At 36.9% G+C, this 24,714-nt stretch overlaps 1 protein-coding gene across 10 annotated transcripts in view; it reads left to right on the top strand.

Moving 5' to 3' along the window:
- THOC2 (THO complex subunit 2) overlaps positions 1–24,714 on the top strand; it is a 95,091-nt gene that overhangs the window by 52,923 nt on the left and 17,454 nt on the right. For 5 of the 10 annotated variants that reach the window (XM_069074035.1, XM_069074034.1, XM_069074033.1 and 2 more), the window contains exons 19-33: positions 309–405; positions 3,747–3,864; positions 9,523–9,702; positions 10,589–10,753; positions 11,076–11,351; positions 12,822–12,963; positions 13,450–13,607; positions 14,606–14,734; positions 15,734–15,865; positions 15,955–16,139; positions 16,690–16,874; positions 17,313–17,415; positions 22,176–22,609; positions 22,843–22,901; positions 24,421–24,456. In XM_069074035.1, the coding sequence (XP_068930136.1) occupies positions 309–405; positions 3,747–3,864; positions 9,523–9,702; positions 10,589–10,753; positions 11,076–11,351; positions 12,822–12,963; positions 13,450–13,607; positions 14,606–14,734; positions 15,734–15,865; positions 15,955–16,139; positions 16,690–16,874; positions 17,313–17,415; positions 22,176–22,609; positions 22,843–22,901; positions 24,421–24,456 (2,399 nt within the window). Of the gene's footprint in view, positions 1–308; positions 406–3,746; positions 3,865–9,522; positions 9,703–10,588; positions 10,754–11,075; positions 11,352–12,821; positions 12,964–13,449; positions 13,608–14,605; positions 14,735–15,733; positions 15,866–15,954; positions 16,140–16,689; positions 16,875–17,312; positions 17,416–22,175; positions 22,610–22,842; positions 22,902–24,303; positions 24,457–24,714 lie in introns of all 10 variants that reach the window. The other 5 variants (XM_069074032.1, XM_069074031.1, XM_069074030.1 and 2 more) reach the window with 1 other exon arrangement.

Below are 24,714 nucleotides of genomic sequence, written 5' to 3'. Positions count from 1 at the left end.
GTGCCTCCTAGGGTTGTTGTGAGGATCAAATGAGATAAAGTGCATATACATTGCCTGGCACATAGTAGGTGCTTAATAAAGACATTATTATATTGTATGGTTAAGATTTTCAAACTACTGACTAGAGATGAAATAATAACTATCCATTACTAAATACTCTTCAGAGGTATTAATAAATACTCTGATAAAATCAGCAGTAAAATCAACTAGTCTTCTGCCCCTCCTTATTTTTGTAAATTTAATTGGAGAGAATAATGTGCTATGTCATGAGTTTCTTTTAATTACATTTCATATCATGTCATACCTAGGCCTAGCAAGTTTTTGTGGTGCAGTTTTTCGTAAATATCCAATTGAACTTGCTGGTCTTCTTCAGTATGTGGCAAATCAGCTAAAAGCAGGGAAAAGGTATGTATAAGATTTTTTCTTTAATCAGTATTTTAACTTAATTACTGTGAGTGTCCAGCTCTTTTGACCTCTATTTAAACAAAGAAGAGACAGGAAAACATTAGATATAAAAACTACAATATAGATATAAACAATACTAAAAGGCATCTGATTTTGGATTAAAAGCTGTGATCAATATTGGTTCCAGGGGATTAATGATGAGATATACCTCCCTTCCCTTTGTAGAGAAATGGGAGAATGTAGGTACCAAATTAGATGAGGAAGCTGTGTTCATTGCTTCTAATTATGTTGGGCTAGTAGATTCAGGCTTGTGATTGGGACAAAATGAGACACTCAGACCATTTGACATTTAGCAAAAGAAATTTACTTTACAATATTATGCTAAATATATTCAGGGTGGACTGCATTGATTCAGTTGGATATTGTTCTCCTTCCCCTCCACATTTGCCATTGTAGTGTGCCCAGACATAGAAGTGACTCCTCAAGTGCTTCATTTTTAGACTTGAGCAAACAGGAATTTATTAAGGGTTAAGACCTTAATCTCTTGTACCAATTAAGTCTCCTGGACACTTTCTTTACCTTTTAGGGGGAAATCTAACCCAGTGTTTGTAGAGTAGGTGTTGATCCTTCTACAGTTGAACTGTTTTTGTTTGTGGTGACCTTTTTGGGGAGTAGGAATGATATTGGAAAATGTCTTTTGTATTTAAAAAATAAGAAAAAGCAAACCCAAGGAGAATAATAAATTTACTTGACTGAGTCATAGACTTTAGTATTGTACAAAATGTAGGTTTTGTGCCCTTTCACAATCACGTTCAGTTTTTGTGCTTTTCTTGCGTTGACATCACATAAGTAGAACAATGTAAACAAAGATAACACTCTGCTAAGACATATCTGTAAATGAGTGAACACTTAATGAAGAGCATGGTTTAGTGGAAACAATACTACATTTAGAGGATCTTGCTTTGAATCTTAGCCCTACTACATTTGTGACATTGGACATGTCATTTCCCTATTCTAGTCCTAAGTTTCCTTCTGTAAAATGAAGGAGTTGGACTGTATGGCTTCTACCAGCTCTAGGTCTATGATGCTTTGTATAATCTTGACTAAGTTATTTCTCCTTGCTGGGCCTCAGTTTCCTCCTTTTTAAACTGAGAGGGTTGGACTAAATGGGCTTTGAACGAGGTCCCTTTGAACCTGTAGGTTCATTGGGTCTAGGATCCGATGAAGTTATGGATATTTTTAAAAATTTCAGATCTTTATTCTTTCCCTCCAATCCCCCATGAAAGCAAGAAAAACAAAACCTGTTAAAATTAAAGATATATGTAGTCAAGTAAAAGCAAATTCCCTCATTGACCATGTCCAAAGAAAAGTCTGAAATTGTATTCTGAGTCCTCAGGAAGGTGGGTAGCATGTTTCATTCCTCTGGAATTGTAGTTGATCGTTGTCTTGATTATAGTTCCCAAGTCTTGACTTTCTTTGCAATATTGTCCTCCTGCTCTGTATTACTTCATAGAATTCTTCATATACTTCTCTGAAACATCCCCTTCATCATTCTTATAGCACAATAATATTCCATCATATGCATATACCATAACCTATTTAGCCATTGCCTAATTGTTGAGTACCCCCTCCTCAGTTTTCTTTTTGCCATCTCAAAAAGAGGTGCTATAAATATTTTTGTACATGTAAGTCCATTTCATCTTTCTTTGACCTTTTTGGGGGATAGAGTATGATTAGTTTACTAGCTTTTTGAAGGATAGTTTCAAATTGCTTTCTAGAATGGCTGGACCAACTCCACCAATAGTGCATTAGTACCTGTTTTCCCACATAACTTCCAGTTTTTGTCTCAAGTAACCAAAAGCTTAACAGTTAAAAAGGTTATTTTGGTAAATGTACAAATGTTTCCTAGGAAACTATGTATAACCTCACATCCATCAGATTGATCAAATGGACAAAAAAAAAGGTTTGAGCACCTCCTCCTCCAAAATATAAATATTACCATTACAAGTGAGTAATGTTTAAGGGATCTGAGTACCCTCACCAAATGTTTTCCTAGGAAACTATGTATAACCTCACATCCATCAGATTGATCATTTTTATTCCTAACTACCATCTCAAAAAGAAAACTTATATAGGCCACTAAAATTATTACATTGACCCCATCTTCTTGGTTATGACTAGCATTTCCTAGCCATTATGCTTTTTCCTTTTCCTGTCTTCCGGGATATCATTAGACCCATAGAATTGTAGATTTTTGCCTACAAGAATATATACTTTCCATGCAAATACCTTGCATATCCTTCCTGGTACATAATAGGCAGTTAATAAGTATTTGATTACGTTTAATTGTGAGGTTTTTCTTTGGTTTTTGACTTAATACCAGTTGCTTTGAATGTTTACTTTTGTTGTGAAATAGGCCTCTTTTTAAAAAAAATTACTAAATCATTAAAAGAAAACCAGTGTTTTTCTCTTAACTGTTGTGCAAGTACTTAATAAACTTGAAAAATCGCACCCATAACTTATAACTTGCACTAGTATCCTTTATGTGGCTAGTTAGACCTATGAAATATTTCTCACCTGTCCCACCTCCAGACTTTTTTCTCTGTCATCTTTGTTTTATATAAAGGATGGTCTTAGAAGCTTTAGCTTTATTTCTAATGTTAAATCTGTGCTTCAAAGGAAATTCTTTGAAGTCAGTATTTCAGGATTAAAATATGTAAGTACTGGCATTGGAGAGAAAAGTATTGAAATACAGTCTGGTTTCTACTCTTCCTTGGCTTGAATATTGACTCATTGCTTTAGGAAGCTGTCTGTGAGCATGGCTTAAATAACATCTGATATGCCATTATGGGGATTTTTGGAACTTACTGAGATTCTTATGCATTCTGTTTACTGCATATGTGCTTTAAATACTTTGAATTTCATTGCTTTGAAGTGTTTTTTATCTTTATAAAATTTTCATTTTTAAAATATATTCCTGCTCTAAGATAATTTTTAGAAAAAATACATGTTTAACAACTTATTTCTACTAGTATTTTCATATATACACATATAATGAAGAGGAAGCACATTATAGTAGAGTTGGATTTTTGAGTTAGGAAGGCCTGTTTCACATTCTGTTTCTGACCTTGGAATAGGCGTTTTAACTGCTCAATGTTTCTGAACGATTAGAAATCTACATCATGAAAAAGGGGCACATGAAATGAAATCCCAGGTGTAGTTCCCTTCCCCCCCACAATAAGATGTATGTTTTATTTGAATCATATGTTAGTAAAAAAAATATACTGTTCTTGTGTATTTTAAGTTTCCACTATAAGCATATGTATTTTCCTTTTGAATAGCTTTGACCTACTTATTTTGAAAGAGGTGGTACAAAAAATGGCAGGAATTGAAATTACTGAAGAAATAACAATGGAGCAACTAGAGGCCATGACTGGTGGGGAACAACTTAAAGCCGAGGTGAGTATACTCTGAGATGGGATTTGTAAGCTTAACCTCATTTTTTTCCTCTTACAAAATAGGCCAGTTGTTAACAAATTTTTGAGTGAATTAAATGCCAAATGGCAGCATTAATTAGGTTTGTTCTTATTTTGCAGTTATGTTTTATTTTCAAAAAGGTACTTTACAATTTCTGCATTATACTTTGTTACTGTAATACTTCAATCAGGATTGGCACAGATCACAACTCATTTGTGACTCCTTTGCAAGTGTTGTCTTTTTCCATAGGTCCTGCACGGGTAAACTAGTTGCTGTGCTGGAGGCGTTCCTCTAAGCCTTCTAAAAAAAACAAACAACAAAAACCAACACCCCATTCAAAATGCTTTTTTCATTAGTACTAGTACAATACTGTTGTTTGTCCATCCTTCAGTTTCGCCACATAACTGACATATCTCCTTTTCTGCATTACATTTTCTTGATGAACTCTTTTATGCCCTTTCTCTCTAAGTTATGCTACAATTAACTCAAGTCCCCCATGCATCCCTCCATTTTACTTTGGGTCATCTGCATCATGTAAGGTGACTCATACTTTTGAGTTTTGGTGATCGTGGTGATCCATCAATCAATAATCAGTTCTATCAGTGTTGACAGGAGAAAAGTAATTTTAAAAAATAAAGGAGGCTTAGTAGTGTGGTTAGCATTGTTGAAAAGCACGGCATTATTTCCCAACTCACTCTTTCTTTCTTCCTATTCAATTTTGAGTGCTATTCATTGTCCATCTGCAGTGTATGTCCCAGTTACATGTATGTCCATGTCTGTATGTGTATACACATATATATCCACACATACAGACATATAGGGTAGTTGGGTGGCGGGATAGGCTAGAAACACTTGTGTATTAACTATTGAACTGGGAACTGGCCATCTAACTACATGTCATTGTCTGGACAATAGGCATTTTTTTTATCCATTTAGTTTTTCCTCAATGAATTATCAGAACTGTCTCTTGTGTAACTATTGATCTCACTGATAAAAGTCCTGTAATGTTGTAGGCCTTCATGTTAACAAACACAATTTTTATTTGCAAACAGGAACGTGTGGAAAACATCATATAGAATCTCTCTTCTGTTTGGGTCTTAAGTAGTATAATTCTCCATGACTGCAGATACCTTTGGCATATCTCTGTTTTATGCCTTGTTTTGACAACAGATCATTTGGTTAGAGGGTCATTGGATAGAATTTTCTGGTTGCATTTATCAAATCACCTTGTATCATCTTAACATACATGAACAACTCCCTGTTGGAGAAAAACTTTTAGGACTATGTTTTCTTCGATCAAATGCTTTTTAGTAATCTAAAAATAAGCATGGCTGATTCTTGTAGTCTCTGTACCTTTCAGTCAGTTTTGTGGCTATAAAGTTATGTACTGTTGCAAACTGTTTTTGAAAGCCTACTTGTTAACTTTTCTTAATTTCATCGAGAATGCTCTTTGATGCATAGGTTTAGCTTATTTTCTTTTGCAAAGGTGAGAAAATTGACATTTGTGTTAATAGTTATTGTTCTTTTTTATTTCCTTTTTTGAGCAGTAGTAGAAACATTCATCATTTTTTCGTCTTTTGGTCTCTTCCCCTCTCTGAATTTTCTTGTAAAATGATCCTGTCAAGATTATGATTTTGCTGGCCAGTGTAGATTTTCAGGATGTAGACTTAGCCTGGTCCAGCCACTTTTTCATACTTCCTCTTTGCCATTTCATCTTAGCACATCTATCTAATACCAAGATGTTAAGGTCTATATGTGATGACTCCTCTGTCAATGATGATGAAAATAGATTGCTATAGAAAGTTTAGCAAAACCATTCTATTATCTCTTTGTTGTCCCTCCTGCTAGCTGCATCTGTAGATGCTCTTGAGATGATATAGCTTAGTTGGGTCTTCCATCAAGCTTCTGTGGATTGAATTTTTACCTCCACTGCTTTTTGCCATTTTGTGAGTGCTATTGCTCTTAATCTTTCACCATCATCTTCCATAGTGTATTCCAGGTAAATTTTTATTCTGAATGGGTGCTTCCTCATGTTGAAATGTCTCTCTACTTGGCAAGAAGATAGTGTTTGCTGACTAAGTGTCTGGGATCATTTAGCCTCATTGTGGCAACTGCATTGTATCTTTTAAACTTCTTCAAGAAATGATGATAATCAAGGTCAATATCTTTTGCCTATTTCAAATTTCCATTTTTTGGGCATCTACAGCTTGTTTAAGGTCATCTTGAAGCTGATGTATTTGTTCTCATCGTTGTTTCATCTTTATCCTTTGTTCTAATTTTGATGTTCATTTTGACTTTTGCTTTAATTGTTGTGACTGTACACAGTTATTTCTTATATGACTTGCACATCACTACCCAGTCATTTACTATATCTAAAACACAGTAAATTTCATTTTTTTTGTCATGTTCAATCAACAAATATATATTAAGTGTCTGAAGTTCCAGGCATTGTGCTGCTCACTGGAGTTATCAAAGACCAAAAACAAAACATTCTTATCCTCAAAGACCTTACATTTCTATCAGGAGAGAAACAACGTGTACACATACAAGTAAATGCAAAATATGTTCAGTAATTTTGGGAGATAGTAGCAGTTGGGGGCATAGAATTGGGAAAGATCTCATGTGGAAGGTGGCACTGAGTTTGAAGGGACCTAGGTATTCCAGGAGATAAAGGGTAGGAAGGAGGGAACATTTCATGAATACAAGATAGTCTTTGCAAAGGTACAGCTCTAGAAGACGAGCTGTTTGTGCACATTTACCCATGCCAGCAAATAGGCCAGTTTTACTAGAACGTAGAGTGTGTAGAGTGGAATAACATCCTGGAAAGGCAGTCTAGGGCTTGATTGGGAAAGGCTTTAAATGCTAAACAGAAGAGTTTGTATTTTATCTTAGAGGCAATAGAAATACACTGGAGCTTTTTAAGCATGGGATTGATGCAGTAGGATTTTTGCTTTTAGAAATATCAGCTGTGTGGAGGATGGGTGGAAAAGAGAAGAAACTTGACTCAGGGAGACCAGTTAGTTAGGAGATCATTAGAGGTGAGGAAGGCCTGAAATGTGTTGGTGGCTGTGTGAGTGGAGAGAAAGGGATGTATATAAGAGAGGTGGAAGTAGAATCATTATCATAATCGTCATTTTTAATAATAGTAAAAAAGGTAGAATCAATAAGGCTTGGCAACTAATTGTATGTGGAGGAGAGAGAGGAAAGAGGCAAGGGTGATTACTAGGATGTGAACCTGGATGACTGGAAAGATAGAGCTATCCTCAACAGAATTAGGGAAATTAAAGAGGAAGGGTGGATTTTTTTTTTTTGGGCCTTTTGGAGGACAATTGGGGTTAAGTAACTTGCCCAAGGTTACACGGCTAGTTTTTTTGTGTGGGTATTAAGTGTCTGAGGCCGGAACCAAACTGGGATCCTCCTGATCTGGGGCTGGTGCTTTTACTCACTGCGCCACCTAGCCGCCCCAGGAAGGGTGGATTTTGGGGTAATGATAGTGAACTTGAGATAACTATGGGACATCCTGATTGAAATGTTGAAGGCAGATGTGGGACTGGAGCTCAGGGATGACTTAAGGACTGGATGTATAGATCTGTGAGTTCCTGGAGTAGAGATATTGGAACCCATGGAACCTGATAAAACTATCATTTGAGAGAGAAAAGAGAAGATGTTAAGGTTTGAGCATTGGGATAGAGTAATCACCATTAATAGGTATGATATGGAAGAAGATCCAGCAAAGGAAACTGAGAAATAATGGCCACATGCTAGACAGGAGGAAAATAGAAAAATAGTAGTATGGAAACTTCAAGAAGAGAGTATCCAGGAGGAAAAGGTTTACAATTTTAAGTGCTGCAGAACTGACAAGAAAGATGAGGATTGAAAAGAGGTCATTAGATTTGGCAACTAATGAACCATAGGTAATTTTGTAAGAGAGCAGTTGTAGCTGAATGATGATGAGTTTGGAAGCCATATTGCAGAGAATTTAGAAGAGAGTGAGAGAAGAAGTGGAGCTAGCAAATATAGTCAAAGGGAAGAATTCATTTTGGCCTGGAAAATTTGGGTGTGCTTGGAGGCAGCCAGGAAAGAAGCAGTAGAGAAGAAGAGATTGAAGATTAGAAGTACGGAGTGATGACAGTGAGGGCACTGGAGAAGATGAGTTCAAGATTATCAAGGGGAAAGGGTTCTGTCTCTTCATCAGAGACTAGAATTAAGGAAGATTTAGTTTAGTATGATGGGGGGTAAGATCAAATTACAACATTTAAAGTGCTTTGTAAAACTTAAAGCTTTATATAAATTCTATTAGATAATGTTTTGTGAGATGAGAAAAGGGAATTTGGGATTGTAGGACAGCCAAAGCTGAGAAGATTTTTAGGGAAAGTATTGAGGAATAGGGGGATTGAAGGTCATTGTGAGATGGAATAATAGGTTTAAGGGTGGGGTAAGGGATAAAGAAAGATTGAAAAAAAAGACTATAATTCGAGGGATAAAGAAAGATTGAAAAAAGACCATAATTCAATAATAGAATTTTGGCATTCTTGAACATGAATATCTTGTTTCACATGGCAAAATCAAGAGTGTAACCAGCCCTGTTTCTAGCTGAGATGGAGTGGAGGATTAGGTCTTGGGTGTTGGGTACATTGAAAGGGACTAAAAGGAGTTAGGGTATTTGAGGACACATGTCTTGGCACAGTCCATACCCCCCCACCCCCCCACCCCAATCATTGAGTATCAAAGTATATGTTGCCTTGGTTTGGAGAATCTTGTGAAACTTTTCATAAAATTCCTCTGTCTTCCAGTTGCTCTTCCTCAGATGTTGGTACATAAGCTACAGTTATTTCCATTGCTTATGTTATGTTCATCTTGGATGTTGTGAGACAAGTTTGCCAGTTATCCACTGAAATTATATTTGTGGTTGGTTTTGGCTGTGAGATAAAACTGGCTCTGCTAAATGTTTTAATTCTCCAACCTTTCAACCAACTTTCTAATTAGTTGCAAATTTACGCAGTTACAATCATGCAGATGTCAGTTTTGATCTAGTTAGTTTCTTCTAGTTGTCATTGAAAAGAACTTTCTTCATTATACCGATTATAAGGATTGCAGAGAGTGTAGAGGAAGGAAGAGGCAGCAATATAAAAGTATTGAACAGCCAGCATTTTTTGATTAACTGTAGTTGATAGTATTCTGTATTTAGGGGGCATCTCTTAGAGGGAGAGAAGCTGGGGATGTTGAAATTGCGGATTTATAATTTTGTTTAAGGTTATGATTATTTGTTGTATCTTTTTCGCAGTAGGTGGTTAATAAATTCCAACGTGGTATAGTAGATGGGGAGAGCTGGCCTTAGTCTGGAAGAGTTAGGTTCAACTTCTCTTTCTGCCACATTTTGACTTTGTAACCCTGGATGAGTCACTTAACTTCTCAGTGCCTCCAGGCAAACTTTCTAAGATTACAATTGCAGAACAGTTGCTGATCTGCTTTGGTAGAGGAAATTTCCTCTTTGGGGTTTCTTTATCCTGAAGAAGTCACATGTCTGGAACTTGTGCTATTTTTTTTTTTTTGTGTGTGTGTGTGTGTGTGAGCGTGTACGCGCGTGCGTGTGTTTAGAAATTTACTAATTTTTCTTTATATGGGGGGGTGGTGGTACAGGGTGGCTATTTTGGACAGATCAGAAACACTAAAAAATCCTCTCAGAGGTTAAAGGATGCATTACTGGACCATGATCTTGCCCTTCCTCTGTGCTTGCTTATGGCTCAGCAGAGAAATGGTGTAATCTTTCAGGAAGGAGGAGAGAAACACTTAAAGCTTGTGGGAAAATTATATGACCAGGTAAGTAAATGTGGTTTGTATTTTTAAATAAATAACTTAATTTGGAGCACAAAAACTGGAAAACATTACATATGCATAGTTAGATTGTATTATGCTCATTTATTTTTAAATATAAAATAGACTTCTTGTTTATAATGCATGTCACTCTGTGGTATGTTTAAGGATTTGATACCAAAATAGGTGAATGAGGAGTAGAGTTTTTGTAGTAGAGTTGATTTAGTACATGGTGCAATATCTGTAGGTTTTCATCTAAATAGAAATTCCGCAACTAATGTCTGTAAATTTTGTTTTATGATCACACTTCAAATCTAGCCTCTTTAATAGTTATTTCGAATCCCAGACACAGATAGAATTATGATGGCTGTTGTCTTTTTTTACTAAATCTTGATTTTGATGTGTTAATAATTTGAAAGCCAAAGATCGTATATCAAAGTTGAAGGAACAACTGTGTTTAGAAAGCACAGTCTACAATGCAGGTTAGGAGGCTGTTTTTTTTTTTTTTTTCAGAAAGAAATTTTTCTGAAACACAAGGCATTTGTGTTGTGATCTAGATAAGTTACTTTCTGTAACAAAATGTGACTTAACACTAGCTAGAAATTAGACTAGTTTATGACAAAGCTGGAACCCTTGTGCGACTTTGGATAAGACATTGAATTCTCTGACCTGGCAGAATTTTTTCTGTGAAGTAAGAGTATTTGAGTAGATGATCTATAAGGTGCCTTTAGCTTTAACATTTAATGATTTTAAGTTTAAAACTTTTGATTCAGTGAAGTAGTTAATTTAAAAACTAATTTTATAAGTTTTCTTAAAAGGAGATATTTACTTTGAAGGAATCTTGTAGTATACTTATATGATTGTTTTTATCTTTTTTTTTCCTTCAATTTAGTGTCATGATACCCTGGTACAGTTTGGTGGCTTTTTAGCATCTAATCTAAGCACAGAGGATTATATAAAGAGAGTGCCTTCAATTGATGTGCTTTGTAATGAGTTCCACACACCTCATGATGCAGCATTTTTCCTTTCTAGGCCTATGTATGCACACCATATCTCAGTGAGTAAATATTAAAAAATATTGTGTGTGTGTGTGTGTGTGTGTAGATAGAAAAAAAGTTACCAGTGATGTTGATTTATGGAAAGTTTTGCTTTGAGGGCTTTCAGTTTCTGAGAAAGAAAATCTTGTGTGAATAAATTAGTATTTCACCATAGTCCAGAGTTATTGTAATTTTGAAACTTATTGAAACCTAGCCAAAATTATGTAGAATGTTAGTTTTGAAGTTGGTATTGTCAATAATCTTAGAGCCTATGGATAAATCCATTTACCAGAAAAGAAATTATCTGTGCAGTAAAGATTGTCTTTTATTTTTCATTCCCAGTCAAAGTATGATGAGCTTAAAAAAGCTGAGAAGGGAAGTAAGCAGCAGCATAAAGTTCATAAATACATCACTTCATGTGAATTAGTGATGGCTCCAGTCCATGAGGCAGTGGTTTCTTTGCATTTGCCAAAAGTGTGGGATGACATCAGCCCCCAGTTCTATGCCACGTTTTGGTCATTGACAATGTATGACCTTGCAGTTCCACGTAACAGTTATGAAAGAGAAGTCAATAAACTGAAAATCCAGATGAGAGCTGTTGATGACAATCAGGAAATGGTATGTTTTTGTTATGTTTTCATTCTAGTAGCTTAACTAGAATGCCTTCTTAGTGTTAACTTACAATTTACTGGTTAAATTTAGTAGCTTTGGTCAAAAAATGTATCTTTTCATGGTGATTCTAAACTTCTGGCTGAATGTATCATTTATATATTTCATGGTGTATAAGGGGCTGTTACCATCAATAAGCATTTGAATCCCTTCTTTCTTGCTAGCACTCTGTTAGGTGGTTTTAAGGGATGCAGAAGTTGTATATAACAAGACTGTTGCCCCCACAGAAATTGTAGTGTACTTAGAGAAAGGTAGCAAATGCAAATTGAGAGAAATGTAAGTGCTAAGCTGTTATTGACCCAATAATAGGGTATCCCCAAAGTCTTAATGGTATTTTAAGCCTTAATAACTTAAAAGAGCACTAAGACTCATGGAACATCGTATAAAACAGTTGGAATTCAAAATAGTAAACTACACTTTAATGGAGGACTTGAGTTTTCAAGCCTGGGTAGTATTTGAATAAGTGGCAAGAAACAAGTAGGACATTCTAGGAAAGAGTACCCCAACCACATCAGCAGAGGTATAAAAGAAGGAGTTGAAGTATTTAAAAAAAACAAGCTAAAACATAAGAACATCTCTTTGACTAGAGTGGGGGATATCTATCTATCTATCTATCTATCTATCTATCTATCTATCTATCTATCTATCTATCTATCTATCTGTCTGTCTGTCTGTCTCTGTCTATCCACACATATTTATGTATATATAGATATTTATGTATATATATCTCTGTCTATATCCATTTATCTATATGGTAGTAATATAAAATAAAGTTGTATAGATAGGATGGGGCCAGATTATGAAGCATGTTAAAGCTTAAGTAGACAGGTTTTAGCCTTAATAGTGTGGTGTGTAGTGGGGGAATCATTGTTGGGATTCTGAAAAGGGGGAATGATGAAAAAAATAATGTTTAGGTCTGACATCAGTGTATAGTTGGAAGTAGTAGGTTTTTTGTTGAGCAGGGGGATTAGTAAGTAGTGGGACTAGTCAGGGCTATCTGAATATGAATATGAAATGAGAAACTAGACTAGGGTGCAGTGAGAAAAAGGGGTGATATTTTAAAGGAAGAAGTGATGGCTGTTTAGAAGAATGTATGGAGATAAGAGTGAAAGTGATTTCTTACTATGGAAACTGGAACAGTTGTACTAATGAGAGACACAGGAAGAGGAATCCATTTGCAGGGCAAGGATAATGAGTTCAATTTTAGGGGCTGTTGAAAACAGCATATCCTCTAGGGTATTAAATTTTAAACCATTGGAGATCAAGTTTAGGGAGGTAGATTGTGAAGTTCTTTGCCTTAAGTAATTGGAGATACTGCAAAAAAGCGTTGCTAATTCAGTGATTTTAATATTTCAAGAAAATTAAGGAGATAAATTGTACATAATTGTTATTTTAACAAATTTATTTTTTACCCATTAGCCTCCAAATAAAAAGAAAAAAGAGAAGGAACGCTGTACTGCACTTCAGGACAAACTTCTTGAAGAAGAGAAGAAACAGATAGAACACGTCCAGAGAGTTCTGCAGAGACTAAAACTGGAAAAAGATAACTGGCTTTTAGCAAGTAAGTTGATGAGACTAATTCATTACCCCTACTGTTAAACTTAGGAGAAAGCCTTTCTGATTTTAGAGCTATTTTTATATGTCTTGTTTATTTGTTAAATCTCTTAGGTAGTTTACTCTTAAGTGGCTCTTAATTTTGTAAATTCAGAATTATTCTTAATTGTTCTCTGAGGGAACTAATGGTTCAGAGAACTGTGTGAATGATTTTTTTAGAAAATGCTTCATAGGTAAAGAAATGACAATTTACTTTGCACATTTTTATCTGTCGGGGTTATTGTTTTTATTTTGGGATAAAACTATAAATTAAGTCAGATAGCATACAGAACATAGATAAGAATTTTATCCCTGGTATAATTTCTTGATATCAAATGATGGATTTGATAGTATTTTATACAGTAAGCCTGTGATTTTTATAGTTATTAAATTTGTAATATTTTTTGACTGAAAAAGCAGAATTCATCCCTTAATTTCTTTTCCTTCTTTTTAGAATCTACAAAAAATGAGACCATCACAAAATTTCTACAACTGTGTATATTTCCTCGCTGCATTTTTTCAGCGATTGATGCTGTTTACTGTGCTCGTTTTGTAGAATTGGTCCATCAGCAGAAAACACTTAATTTTTCCACACTTCTGTGTTATGATCGAGTAAGTTCTGTATTTTACAACTGTGGGTTTCTTCCCATGAGACTATAAATAGTATTTCTTACAAGTTAAAAAAAATTCCTAGCATATCTTAAGGAACCTTATTAAGGTTTAGCAATTGGGTCTATCTATATTTAGTCTCATATCATAGGTAGTATAGATCATATCTTTCTCTCCCCCTAACTGCAAAACCTCCATATACATATAGGAGAGATTTATGGAAGGACCAGTAAAATAAATTTTCCTTCCAGCTCTTGGTGTCAATACATTACTCTTTTTTTTTTTTAAATGTATGCCTCTTGCTAGACAAATGATTGTGCTATATTAATGTTGGATGGCTAATTCTAGTTCCTCTCTGGTTCTCCCTTGCCCTACTCTCTCAGTAGAGATTTACCATCTCTCAAATGAGATAATATTTGTTTAAAAAAATGGTGGTCACAATGCCTGGCACATAGCAGGCACTATGTAAATGCTTATTCTCTCCCTTCCCTTACCTGTATGTCTAATTGAGTAAGCATATGTCCTTCAGTACTTATCGGGCACCTGCAGTTTCATTAGGGTTGATTAGGTTAACTTTTCACTGATGTGAAACTCCTTTGGTTACTTAGCAGATGACCTTTGGGAATTGATGTTGGTGATTCTCTCCCAACGTGGTGATGACCCCCAGGGCTAGCTGAGATAGTCTGGAGAAGAACACTAGCTTAGACCTGTACTTGAAGCCTTTTTGAGCTCTGGAGAGCTTGTGCTTTGCAGGCATTGACTTCAGGAATCCAGGGTCATCACATGCCATGATGAAGCTTAGGGTTTGAGTAGAGGTGTGAGAATGGAAATAACAAAAATGTTTTAGACAGATTAAATTACTACTTCAGTTTATTATAATACATGGTGGTAATTTTACTTCAAAAGATAAAAGAAGAAAAGTTATGTTGAATAAAGACTTTTGGGAGAAGTAATTCTGGTTTTTGTGCTTTGTGTTTCATGTTTTAATTATTTGTTTGTAGGTTTTCTCTGATATAATTTACACAGTAGCAAGCTGTACTGAAAATGAAGGTAGTCGCTATGGAAGATTTCTCTGCTGCATGTTAGAAACTGTGACTAGGTGGCACAGTGATAGAGCAATATATGAAAAGGTAGGAATTTTATCCTCAACTTTACCTGTAATACGAATAGTTAAAACTGTAACTGGCATTTCTGTTTTGAAAATAAAGTTGAGTTTAAGGTTTCATCATAGTTAAACTGCTTTAGAAGCATACTTCTTTAATGGAAAAAAGTTGTCCATATTTTGAGTATTATCTGTAGTCAATGGTAAGGTACCAGGCACCGTTGGGTTTTTGTATTGTGTGGTGCACAGAGGTCAGATGCAGTCCCTTCTTAATCAGTAATTCTATCATTAAATAATGCCAATGAGCCCTTATGTGAAGATGATCTAGTACTTAAACATTTACTCTTCCCATTAAGGGTATAGTTAAATAATCAAGTGTCATTTTTTGTTTTTCTTTGGAAATTAGTTTTGTTCCTGCCTATTGGATATTTTTAACTGTATGTCTTTTAGGCACCTCAAGCTCACCATGTCCTAAACAGAACTTACTATATTTCTCCCCAAACCCACCCCATTTCCAAACTTCACTATTACTTTCAAGGGCCCCATCACCCTCTTAGTTACCCAGCTTTACAACTTTGAGTATGCCATACTTAACTCCTCGTTGTATCCAAGTAGCCAACCAGTTATTAAATCTTGTTATTTCTCTCTGCAAAATATTGATCATTTTATCCCTTTGTCTTTATTCATATGGCCATCACCATAATTTAGTGCTGTTGAAATAGACTTAGTTGTTGGCTTCCCTGCATCTCACTCCAGTCCATCCTCCACACAACTGTCCAAGTTATGGGTCTTACCTGCTCACTTGCACTCGCCCCCCAGTGCCTTTCCTCAAAATGATCTCTTAACTATTTTGTGAATACTTCTATAAATGCACATACATGTTCTTCACTAGATATTAAGTTCCTTGAGGCCAGGGACTTTCACTTTTATCTTTGTGTCTCTAATGCCTAGCATTGTGCCTAGAACGAAACATGTTTGGTACTTAATAAATATTTGTTGCTTTATTTTCTATCGTCTCTCTCCTTAGGAATGTGGCAACTATCCAGGCTTCCTTACTATTTTACGGGCAACTGGATTTGATGGTGGAAACAAAGCTGATCAGTTAGACTATGAGAATTTTCGACACGTTGTACACAAATGGCATTATAAACTAACAAAGGTAAAAACCAGGGTTGTGATTTTTCAAAGGCCTAATTTTTCCTAGTGTAGATTCAAATTTTAACTTAAACTTCTTAAAATCTATTGTAGGCATCAGTGCATTGCCTTGAAACGGGTGAATATACTCATATCAGGAACATTCTTATTGTGCTGACCAAAATACTTCCTTGGTATCCTAAAGTTTTGAACCTGGGCCAGGCTTTGGAACGAAGAGTGCATAAGATCTGTCAAGAGGAGAAAGAGAAGAGACCTGACCTTTATGCATTGGCTATGGGGTAACACAATCTTATTGTAAAGTGATTTATGAAATTAGATAACAGAAGGATGCTGAAGACTTTGAAATGTTTTACAGTGGTGAAGTTTTATCTTCTGACTTACTTCGGGAGATTATGAGATCATGTCCCCACAGGCTGGTGAGAGTTGTCACTTCCAGTTATCAGCTTCTGGTTTATACCGGATGGTGTGACAGTTTCAGATTCATATAAGATGTCTTGGTTTTGGGGGCTGAGGAAGGACCTAGCTTTATCACAAGGTGAATTAGCAGTGTTTTCATCTTAACAGTGAAAGGAAAATCACATTTTTAGACTGAGTTTCATTGTTTGTGTATTGAGATTTTTTTTTTAATTGCAGAGGCAGAGTACAGAGAGACTTAAGGTCTCTCTCCAAAGGCTTTTAGCAATTTGGGGGTTGGGAGTGGGGAAGGAGAAATCTTTATATTTTGAAAGGTGAAATGTAGCTTGCTTTTTGTTATTTTACAGAATGAGACCCTTTTTTTTTTGTACCTTGATTTTTGTTTGTATATTTAACACTTTGTGCGAATTTCAGCTATTCTGGGCTGTTGAAAGGTAGAAAGCCACACATGATACCTGAAAATGAATTCCACCACAAAGATCCTCCCCCAAGGAATGCTGTTGCTGCCACTGTACAAAATGGGCCCGGTGGTGTTGGCCTGTCTACATCAGTCACAATAAATGCAGCTAAATTGGAAGAAAGCACTACTGAGGAGACTGGTATGCCATTTCTGTAGAAAATTTTAAGTAACGCCAAATTAGGTTAAAAATTTGGTTCAACGTGGGGGTGGCTAGGTGGCACAGTGAGTAAAGTGCCGGTCCCGGAGTCAGGAAGACCTGAGTTTGGTTCCGGCCTCTGACACTGACACTTAACACAAAAAAACTAGCCGTGTAACCTTGGGCAAGTTACTTAACCCCAATTGCCCTCCAAAAGGCAAAAAAAAAATTTGGTTCAACAAACAAATGCTGACATAAATCCTGGTGGATTTGTGGTGGTGTTTTATGACAACTTTGTAGCAGAGAGTGTCTTAGCATCATGAGAAATTATTGCTGCTTCATAGGCATTACCCTATAGCCCATTTACTGGAAAAATGTTTAATGCTGCCTCCTGAAAGTATAGGGGCTTTTCATATGAAGTCTTATTTTTTCTTATTTCAGATAAAGTGAAGGAGAAGTCTCAGGGTGCTGTGAAAGTTGCTAATAAAGCTGCCAATGCAACACCTAAAGCGACTACAAGTAATGGAAACAATGCTTCTAATAGGTAGTACCTCTAATATTTGTGAATTTGTATTTAGTCAATATGGAATTATCGATGAAAGGGATAATCGTAAAACTATGTATTTTGCTTTGGAATATAGTGTACAGTTTACTGAGTCAGTCAGATCTTTGGTTTATTCATGCATGTGTTTCTTTGATTCATGGTTTGTGGAGAATTGTGGTTGTTACCATCAAAGAAACCTTCCTTTAAAGTTATGTATGTATGTCAAGCATAGATACCAATAGCCTCTGTTGTAAACTTGTCATTTATCAATTCCTTGAGCCTACTTTTTTATTTATCAAATGCTTTATTAACTTCTGATTTACATCATTCATTTCCGCCAGATTTTCTCCCCGTTTTTTCCCTACCCACTACCCCAAAATAGCAGTCCCACAGGATATCCCCTCCTCCAATCTGCTCTCTCCCATATTTTCTCACATACCCCTTTCAACTTTTCCAGTGGATCTCTATGCCCCAGTGCCTATATATCTTATTTCCCAATTACATGTAAAATAGTATTAATAATAGTATATATGTGTGTATATATATATATTTGAATATTTGATTTTAAAACTTTGAATTCCAGATTCATTCCCTTCCTCCCTTGTCACCCACCCTTACTGGGAAGATAAGCAGTTCAGTATAGGTTGTTGTAATATAATGCCAAGGAAAGGCAACTTCCCAAGGTTCAGAATACCAGCATAGGTGCTCTCCATTTTATTCAGTGACCAACCAAGAACAGAGAAGATCAAAACATGACATCATTCCAAATACAGCATTTACTAAATGTGATTAAATAATCTCCAAGGACTACCCCACCCCAGGACCTTCCAATCATTCAATCAATTACAAAGTCTCTGTTCTAAATACTTCTCCACCCCTAGGCTATACCTTAATTAAGTCCACCACAAAGCCCCTCTTCTCAAATGGAAATTAGTTTCCAAACATAAGGTCAAAAGTTCCCCACCCCTGGATCACAATTGAATCTACCCCAGAGTTACATCAAGTTTAAACACAGCACTTAATACCCAAATGGAGGTCTTTTCTTCATCTTGACACGAGGCAAGTTCTCAGCAATCTTAGTTCCTGGGGAGACAAGGCTTAGCAAGGCCATAAGATACATTGCCAGTCCCTTCATGAATTCATCCTCTGTCTGTAGAACAGTCCTAGAACCCCTGAACACATTAGGATTTCTGTAAACATACAACCAGAAAATCCTTCTTCAGGGCTTCTGAACCAACAGAAAGGCTACCAGACCCCTGCAACAACAGTACTGTCCTTCACCAGTGGACAGTATTCATTCTGTCTGCAGGACAGTCTCCAGACCCCTGCAACAACAGCACTGTCCTTCACCAGTGGACAGTATTCATTCTGTCTGCAGGACAGTCTCCAGACCCCTGCAACAACAGCACTGTCCTTCACCAGTGGACAGTATTCACTCTCTGTCTGCAGGACAGTCTCAGGGCTTCTTAGTGAACAGCCAGGTTCCAGGACTTCTTCAACAAAAGGACTGTCTTTCACCAGTGGACAAATCTGGCAAAACAACATCAAAACAGACAGACAAAGTACCAGCAAAACAGCCATGTCTCCTCAGTCCTTGGCAGGTCTTAAAAGTCCAGGGCAATTCAAAGCGGCCACCAGCAATTCTCTTAGTCTCTCTCTCTCTCCACGAGGTGCTGCTTCCAAAAAAAAAAAAAGTTCTCCTGCCTCTCTCTTGTCTCTCCAAATCTACCTCACCAGCTCCTCCCAGTTCAGGACTTTCTTTTCACATCAACAAGTCCATCCCACAGGTGGGATTAACAAGCTCTGGGTTTTAACACAATCAGTTTGAAAACCAAGCCAATACAGGGGAATCTTTAATTGCCATTACTATCACAGTTGTACATGTGTGGCTAATGCAAAACAATAACAGAATAGCTATATTGTAAAAGACTGACTATATTTCCTTCTCTCCTATCCCACCTCCCACTTGTTCTTTTCTCTACTTTGATCCATCCCTTTCCAAAAGTGGATGCTTCCAACTTCCCTCCCCCACCAGCCTGCCCTCCCTTCCATCATCCCCCCTCTCATCCCCCTCCCCCCCCACTCTCCTGTAGGGTGAGATACCCTATTTAGTGTGTATTTCATTCCCTCCTTAAGCCAAGTTCAATGGGAATAAGGTTGACCCATTCCCTTTTGCCTTCCTATTCTTCCCCTCCATTGTAACGATTTTCCCTTGCCTCTTCTATATGAGATAGTTTACCCCATTCTGTCTCTCCCCATCACCTCTCATTATATTCCTCTCTCACCTCTTAATTTCTCCTTTTAAGTATCATCCCTTCCTGTTAAATTGGTCCTGTGCCCTCTTCTATCTATGTATACCTGTAAACATACACACATTCACATATGTATTCATATGCTCATATACCCTCACATGTAGACATATATGTATTTCTATTCCCTTCAACTACTGAGAAAAGTTTCATAAGTTACAATTATTGTTTTTCCATGTACGAATGTTAATAGTTCAACTTTGATAAGTTCCTTATGATTTCTTTTCCCTGTTTACCTTCTCATGCTTCTCTTGCTCCTTGTATCTGAATATCAGATTTTCTATTCAACTTTGGTTTTTTTCAGCAAGAATGCTTGAAAGTCCTCTATTCCACTGAATGACCATATTTTCCCCTGGAACACGATACTCAGTTTTGCTGGGTAGGTGATTCTTGGTTTTAATCCCAGCTCCTTTGACCTCCGGAATATCGTATTCCAAGCCCTTCGATCCCTCAATATAGAAACTGCCAGATCCTGGGTTATCGTGATTGTGTTTCCACAATATTCAAATTGTTTCTTCCTGGCTGCTTGTAATATTCTCTCCTTAATCTGGGAATTCTGGAACCTGGCTATAATATTCCTAGGAGTTTTCTTTTTGGGACCTTTTTCAGGAGGTGATCGATCGGTGGATTCTTTCAACCTCTATTTTGCCCTCTGGTACTAAAACATCAGGGCAGTTTTCTTTGAGAACTTCCTGGAGGATGATTTCTAGGTTCTTACTTTGATCATGGCTCTCAGGTAGTCCAATAATTTTTAAATTACCTCTCTTGGATCTATTTTCCAGGTCAGTAGTTTTTCCCATGAGATATTTCACATTGCCTTCTATTCTTTCATTTGTTTGGATCTGTTTAACAGCATCTTGATTTCTCATAAAGTCATTAGCTTCCATTTGTTCCAATCTAATTCTGAAGCAATGATTCTCCTCATTGAGCTTTTGAGATTCTCTTTCCATCTGGCAAATTCGGCTTTTTAAGGCATTCCTCTCCTCATTGCTTTTTTGAGCCTCTTTTGCCATTTGAGTTAGTCTGTTTTTTAAGGTGTTATTTTCTTCAGTCAGGCTGTTGACTCTCATTTCATAATTTTCTTGCATTGTTCTCATTTCTCTTCCCAATTTTTCCTTCAATTCTCTTATTTGCTTCTTAAGGTCCTCTATGGGCTGTAACCAGCTTGTATTTTTCTTTGAAGATTTTGATGCAGGAGTTCTGACTTCACTGTCTTCCTTTTGTCCCCAAAATAGGAGTCTAATGTTGGAATCTTCTGTCTGCTTTGTTTCCTTTGCCTGGTAATGTAGCCCCTCAGTCACTTGACCCCTGGGCTTTTTGCCACAGAAGGACTCTGGCACCAGACAGGGGAGCTTTCGTCCCAAATGCTGGGGTTTTCTCAGCTGCCGGAGGTATTAGATGGGTGCCCTCTCTGAGGTCTCCACATGCTCTGGCAAGCTGGACACTCACCCCAGCACCTCCACCATAGACTGCAGTCCAGATCCAAGCAGGTTAAAGCAAGAGCGATTACCCCTCAGACTGGTGCTTGGTCCCCCTACACTCTGCAGGCCAGGAGCTGAAGCTGCCACGTGGTCCTGGCTGGCTGTGCTGGTGTCTCAGCACTCTCTCTTAACTGGGTCCCAAAGTCCAGACTGCACTGACCTCTCACTTTGTCCTTTGCATCTATGTGTTGATTAATCTGGAAATGGCCATAGCTGCTGCTGATCTGGAGTCCCTCCAGCCGGTGGCTGGTCAGGCCCGCCCTGTGGCTAAAGCCTCTGTGTGGGGCCTGGCTCGGCTACGCTGGCTGATGCCTGCCGGGCTGTCCTCAGTGGGATGTTAGCTTCTCTGTGTCATTTTGTGGTTTCTGCAGCTCCAAAGTTTGTTCAGAGTCCCCTCTCCTTTTTACATGGATTGGGAAGGTGGGAGCCGGAGCAGCGGGGAGGTCCTGCTTCTACTCCTTCTTGAGCCTATTTTTGATGGGGTATGACAGTGTTGTTCAGTAGAAGAAGCAGTGACTTTGGAGTCAGAGGACCTGATTTCAAATCTTCTCTCTAATGCTTACTTACTTGTATGACCTTACTCAAATCACCTAACCTCCCTGGGACTCTCATTATCATCGTTTGTCAAATTAGAAGGTCCGATTATATGACCTTCCTTCTAGGTCTAGATTTACCAGATTCACTTTATTAATTTTCGCTCACTATATTTGTTCATTCTTTTTATTTAGATTATGTAGATAGATAAGATAGTGTGACCTAGAGGATAACAGGCTTGCCTTGGAGTCACCAAGGTCTGGTTCAGATCTTGTACCTCACAGGAATTAGAAATTAGATGGGGGAGAGGTGTAGGTCAGTGAGAATGAGTAACCTGCAGTTTTTCATATTGTCTGAATTGTAAAATTACATGTAGATGTTTCCTTTTTGTTTGTCAGAATTAATTTTTAACTCTTATGTTTTAATCTCTCTGAAGCAAAGTTACTAAAGAAAATGACAAAGAGAAAAGTGGGAAAGAAAAAGACAGAGATAAAAAAGAAAAGACTCCAGCTGCCACTCCAGAGGCCAAGGCACTTGGTAAAGATGGTAAAGAAAAACCAAAGGAAGAGCGGGCAAATAAAGATGATAAAGCAAAAGAGATCAAGGAAAAAACACCCAAGTGTGACAAGGAGAAGGAAAAATTCAAGAAGGATGAAAAATCTTCTAAAGATGAAAAATTCAAGACACTTGTTACCAACCCTGAATCAAAGTCAGCTGTAGAAAAGGAAAGAGACAAGGAACCACCCAGAGAGAAAGATGTAGCGAAGGAAACGAAATCCAAGGAAAATAATAAAGGAGGAGAAAAGACACCAGTTGCTGGGTCCTTGAAGTCACCTGTTCCCCGATCAGAAACATCAGAGTCTGAAAGGGGTAAGTTTATTAACTTTATTAATATTTCCATCCTGTCATTTTACTAGATCCCTTCTGTGAACTTGTGCCTAGTCATATAATACTTACAAGCTTTAATAAAGAAATGAATACTTAAATCACTTAAAACACATTCATTTAAAAAATGTAATTGGAAAAACATTAAACAGAAATACCCTTTTTTCTAACCGTGATTTTTTTTTTTTGGTTATTTGTTTCTGCTTTCCTTCTAATAGAACAAAAACGCCGCAAACTTGATACCCACTCTTCTCCATCACATTCCTCAACAGTAAAGGTTAGTATAGCCTGAGGAAGGCAGCGTCCATGTTAGGCTCACCTGTTTGGAATACCAGTGTCCCGACTTCCTTCAAGTCTTGTGCCTTCACTGGAGCCACTGGAGGTTTTGTATTGCATTACACAATGCATTCCTTGTCTGTATTGGTGGACTTTTTTCTGTTGCATATTTTTCTTACTAAAACTTCAAGGACCTAGCACTAAATTTGTAAATAGTGTTGCAAAGTGCAAGAGAAATTTTACCCAGAAGTGCCTTATTGTTTTAAGCAGTCCTTTTTTTTTTGGAGTGCAATGGTAGCTACAAGCAAATGAGTCTTGGCAACAGAATGGAGCCTATTTTTTTCTGCATTCATATTGAAGAATATATAGTACTGAAGACTTCTTGGATGATACGGGATAAACAAGATACCTCTGAATTCATCAGGCTTCTTGATGAGCATCATACCGATTGTGTGCCTTTCTAAGAAGGAATCTTGAAAGGAGTTCCATTTTAAAGTCTCCTTGGTGATCAGTTCTCCTGTAGTTGTATATATTCAGTGAGCATGCAGCTTCTGTTGTGTCTTCCCTTGGAGGTTTGTTTATACCCATTGGGTTCCCAACATGTTGAACCCAGCGTTACGATAAAAGCAGATGTGGCATCCAGTCCTACCACCCAGCAAAGAGAAACCTCAGGCATTCAACTGCAGCACAAAATCGTGGGTGTAGCCTTCTTGAAGACTCAGGGTAGCCATTCCTTGCTCCATGTTTAATTTTAATTCTAAATCATCTAAGTTCATGGAATCTTTGAATTTGCAGTACGTTGAACCTTTAAAACTGTAAGTTACTAATTCTTCATCAAGAGCACTGTGGTGGAATACCGTGATTACTATTTTTTTTTTTTGTGGGAGGCATAAGGTTCACTCTTTTTATGAACTTTGAAAAAAAAAGCGTGATTATTTTTTTTATATCCCCCAAGTATAAACTGCTAAGTATTCTTGATAGGATGAAAAAAAGTATGAATAGTAAATATTGTTATCTTTTAAGTGGATTTTAAAAGGACATGTGGAATAAGAGTTCTTCCACAGTAACCTCCATTGTTTTTTAACGTTTTAGTGGGAAAAAAATGGATGTAATGTTTTCCCCACACTCTTAAAGCCTCTAAATGTGCTTATATTTTAAGTGGGGGTAGAAAAAAAGATTGGCATATATTAAATTATTGGGAGAAAGTGGGAGGAATTTTCACTTGTCAAATTGGGCATGAAAAATTTTATCTTTTGATATCTCACATAGTTTTTTTCTGTTTTTTTTTTGTTTTTGTTTTTTTTTTGTTTTTTCTCTTTTTTGTTTTTTTTTGTTTTTGTTTTTGTTTTTTTTGTTTTTTTCTTTTTGTTTTTATATTGATATTCACGTGATAACATCACTAGATTTATTCCCAGAAAAGGAGTAGCTGGTTTGTTTCAAGGTTACAACCATACTTCCAAGTTTCTCGGGATTCTGAGAACTATTCCAGCTCACCTGTCATCTCCATTCATTTTCTACAGGACAACCTCAGCGAGCTCAAGGAGTCATCAGCAAAGGTTTGAGTCTTTTAAATCCTCTTACTCTTAGCAATTATTGATTTAATCAGTTGGCCACTAACTCCACTGATTGTAGTCTGTCCATACTTTTTCATCTTGTTGCAGTTTTTCTTTCACCTAAATTCTCCATAAAGAGTCTACCCAACCTGCTGGCCTAGATGACTGAGTATACCAAAGAGTTCTTTATTTCTGTGTTTAATAGAAATCCTATTCCCCACCTGTATCATTGAGAGGAAAGGAAAGAGAATTATTGTCTAT

The sequence above is a fragment of the Petaurus breviceps genome, unplaced genomic scaffold, assembly GCF_028583685.1.
Source record: "Petaurus breviceps papuanus isolate PSGF00001 unplaced genomic scaffold, PetGlider_PUasm1.0 90881, whole genome shotgun sequence".
Classification (NCBI taxonomy): Eukaryota; Metazoa; Chordata; class Mammalia; order Diprotodontia; family Petauridae; genus Petaurus; species Petaurus breviceps.
Note: the sequence above shows the minus strand (reverse complement) of the source record. Positions and strands in the feature narration are given on the sequence as shown.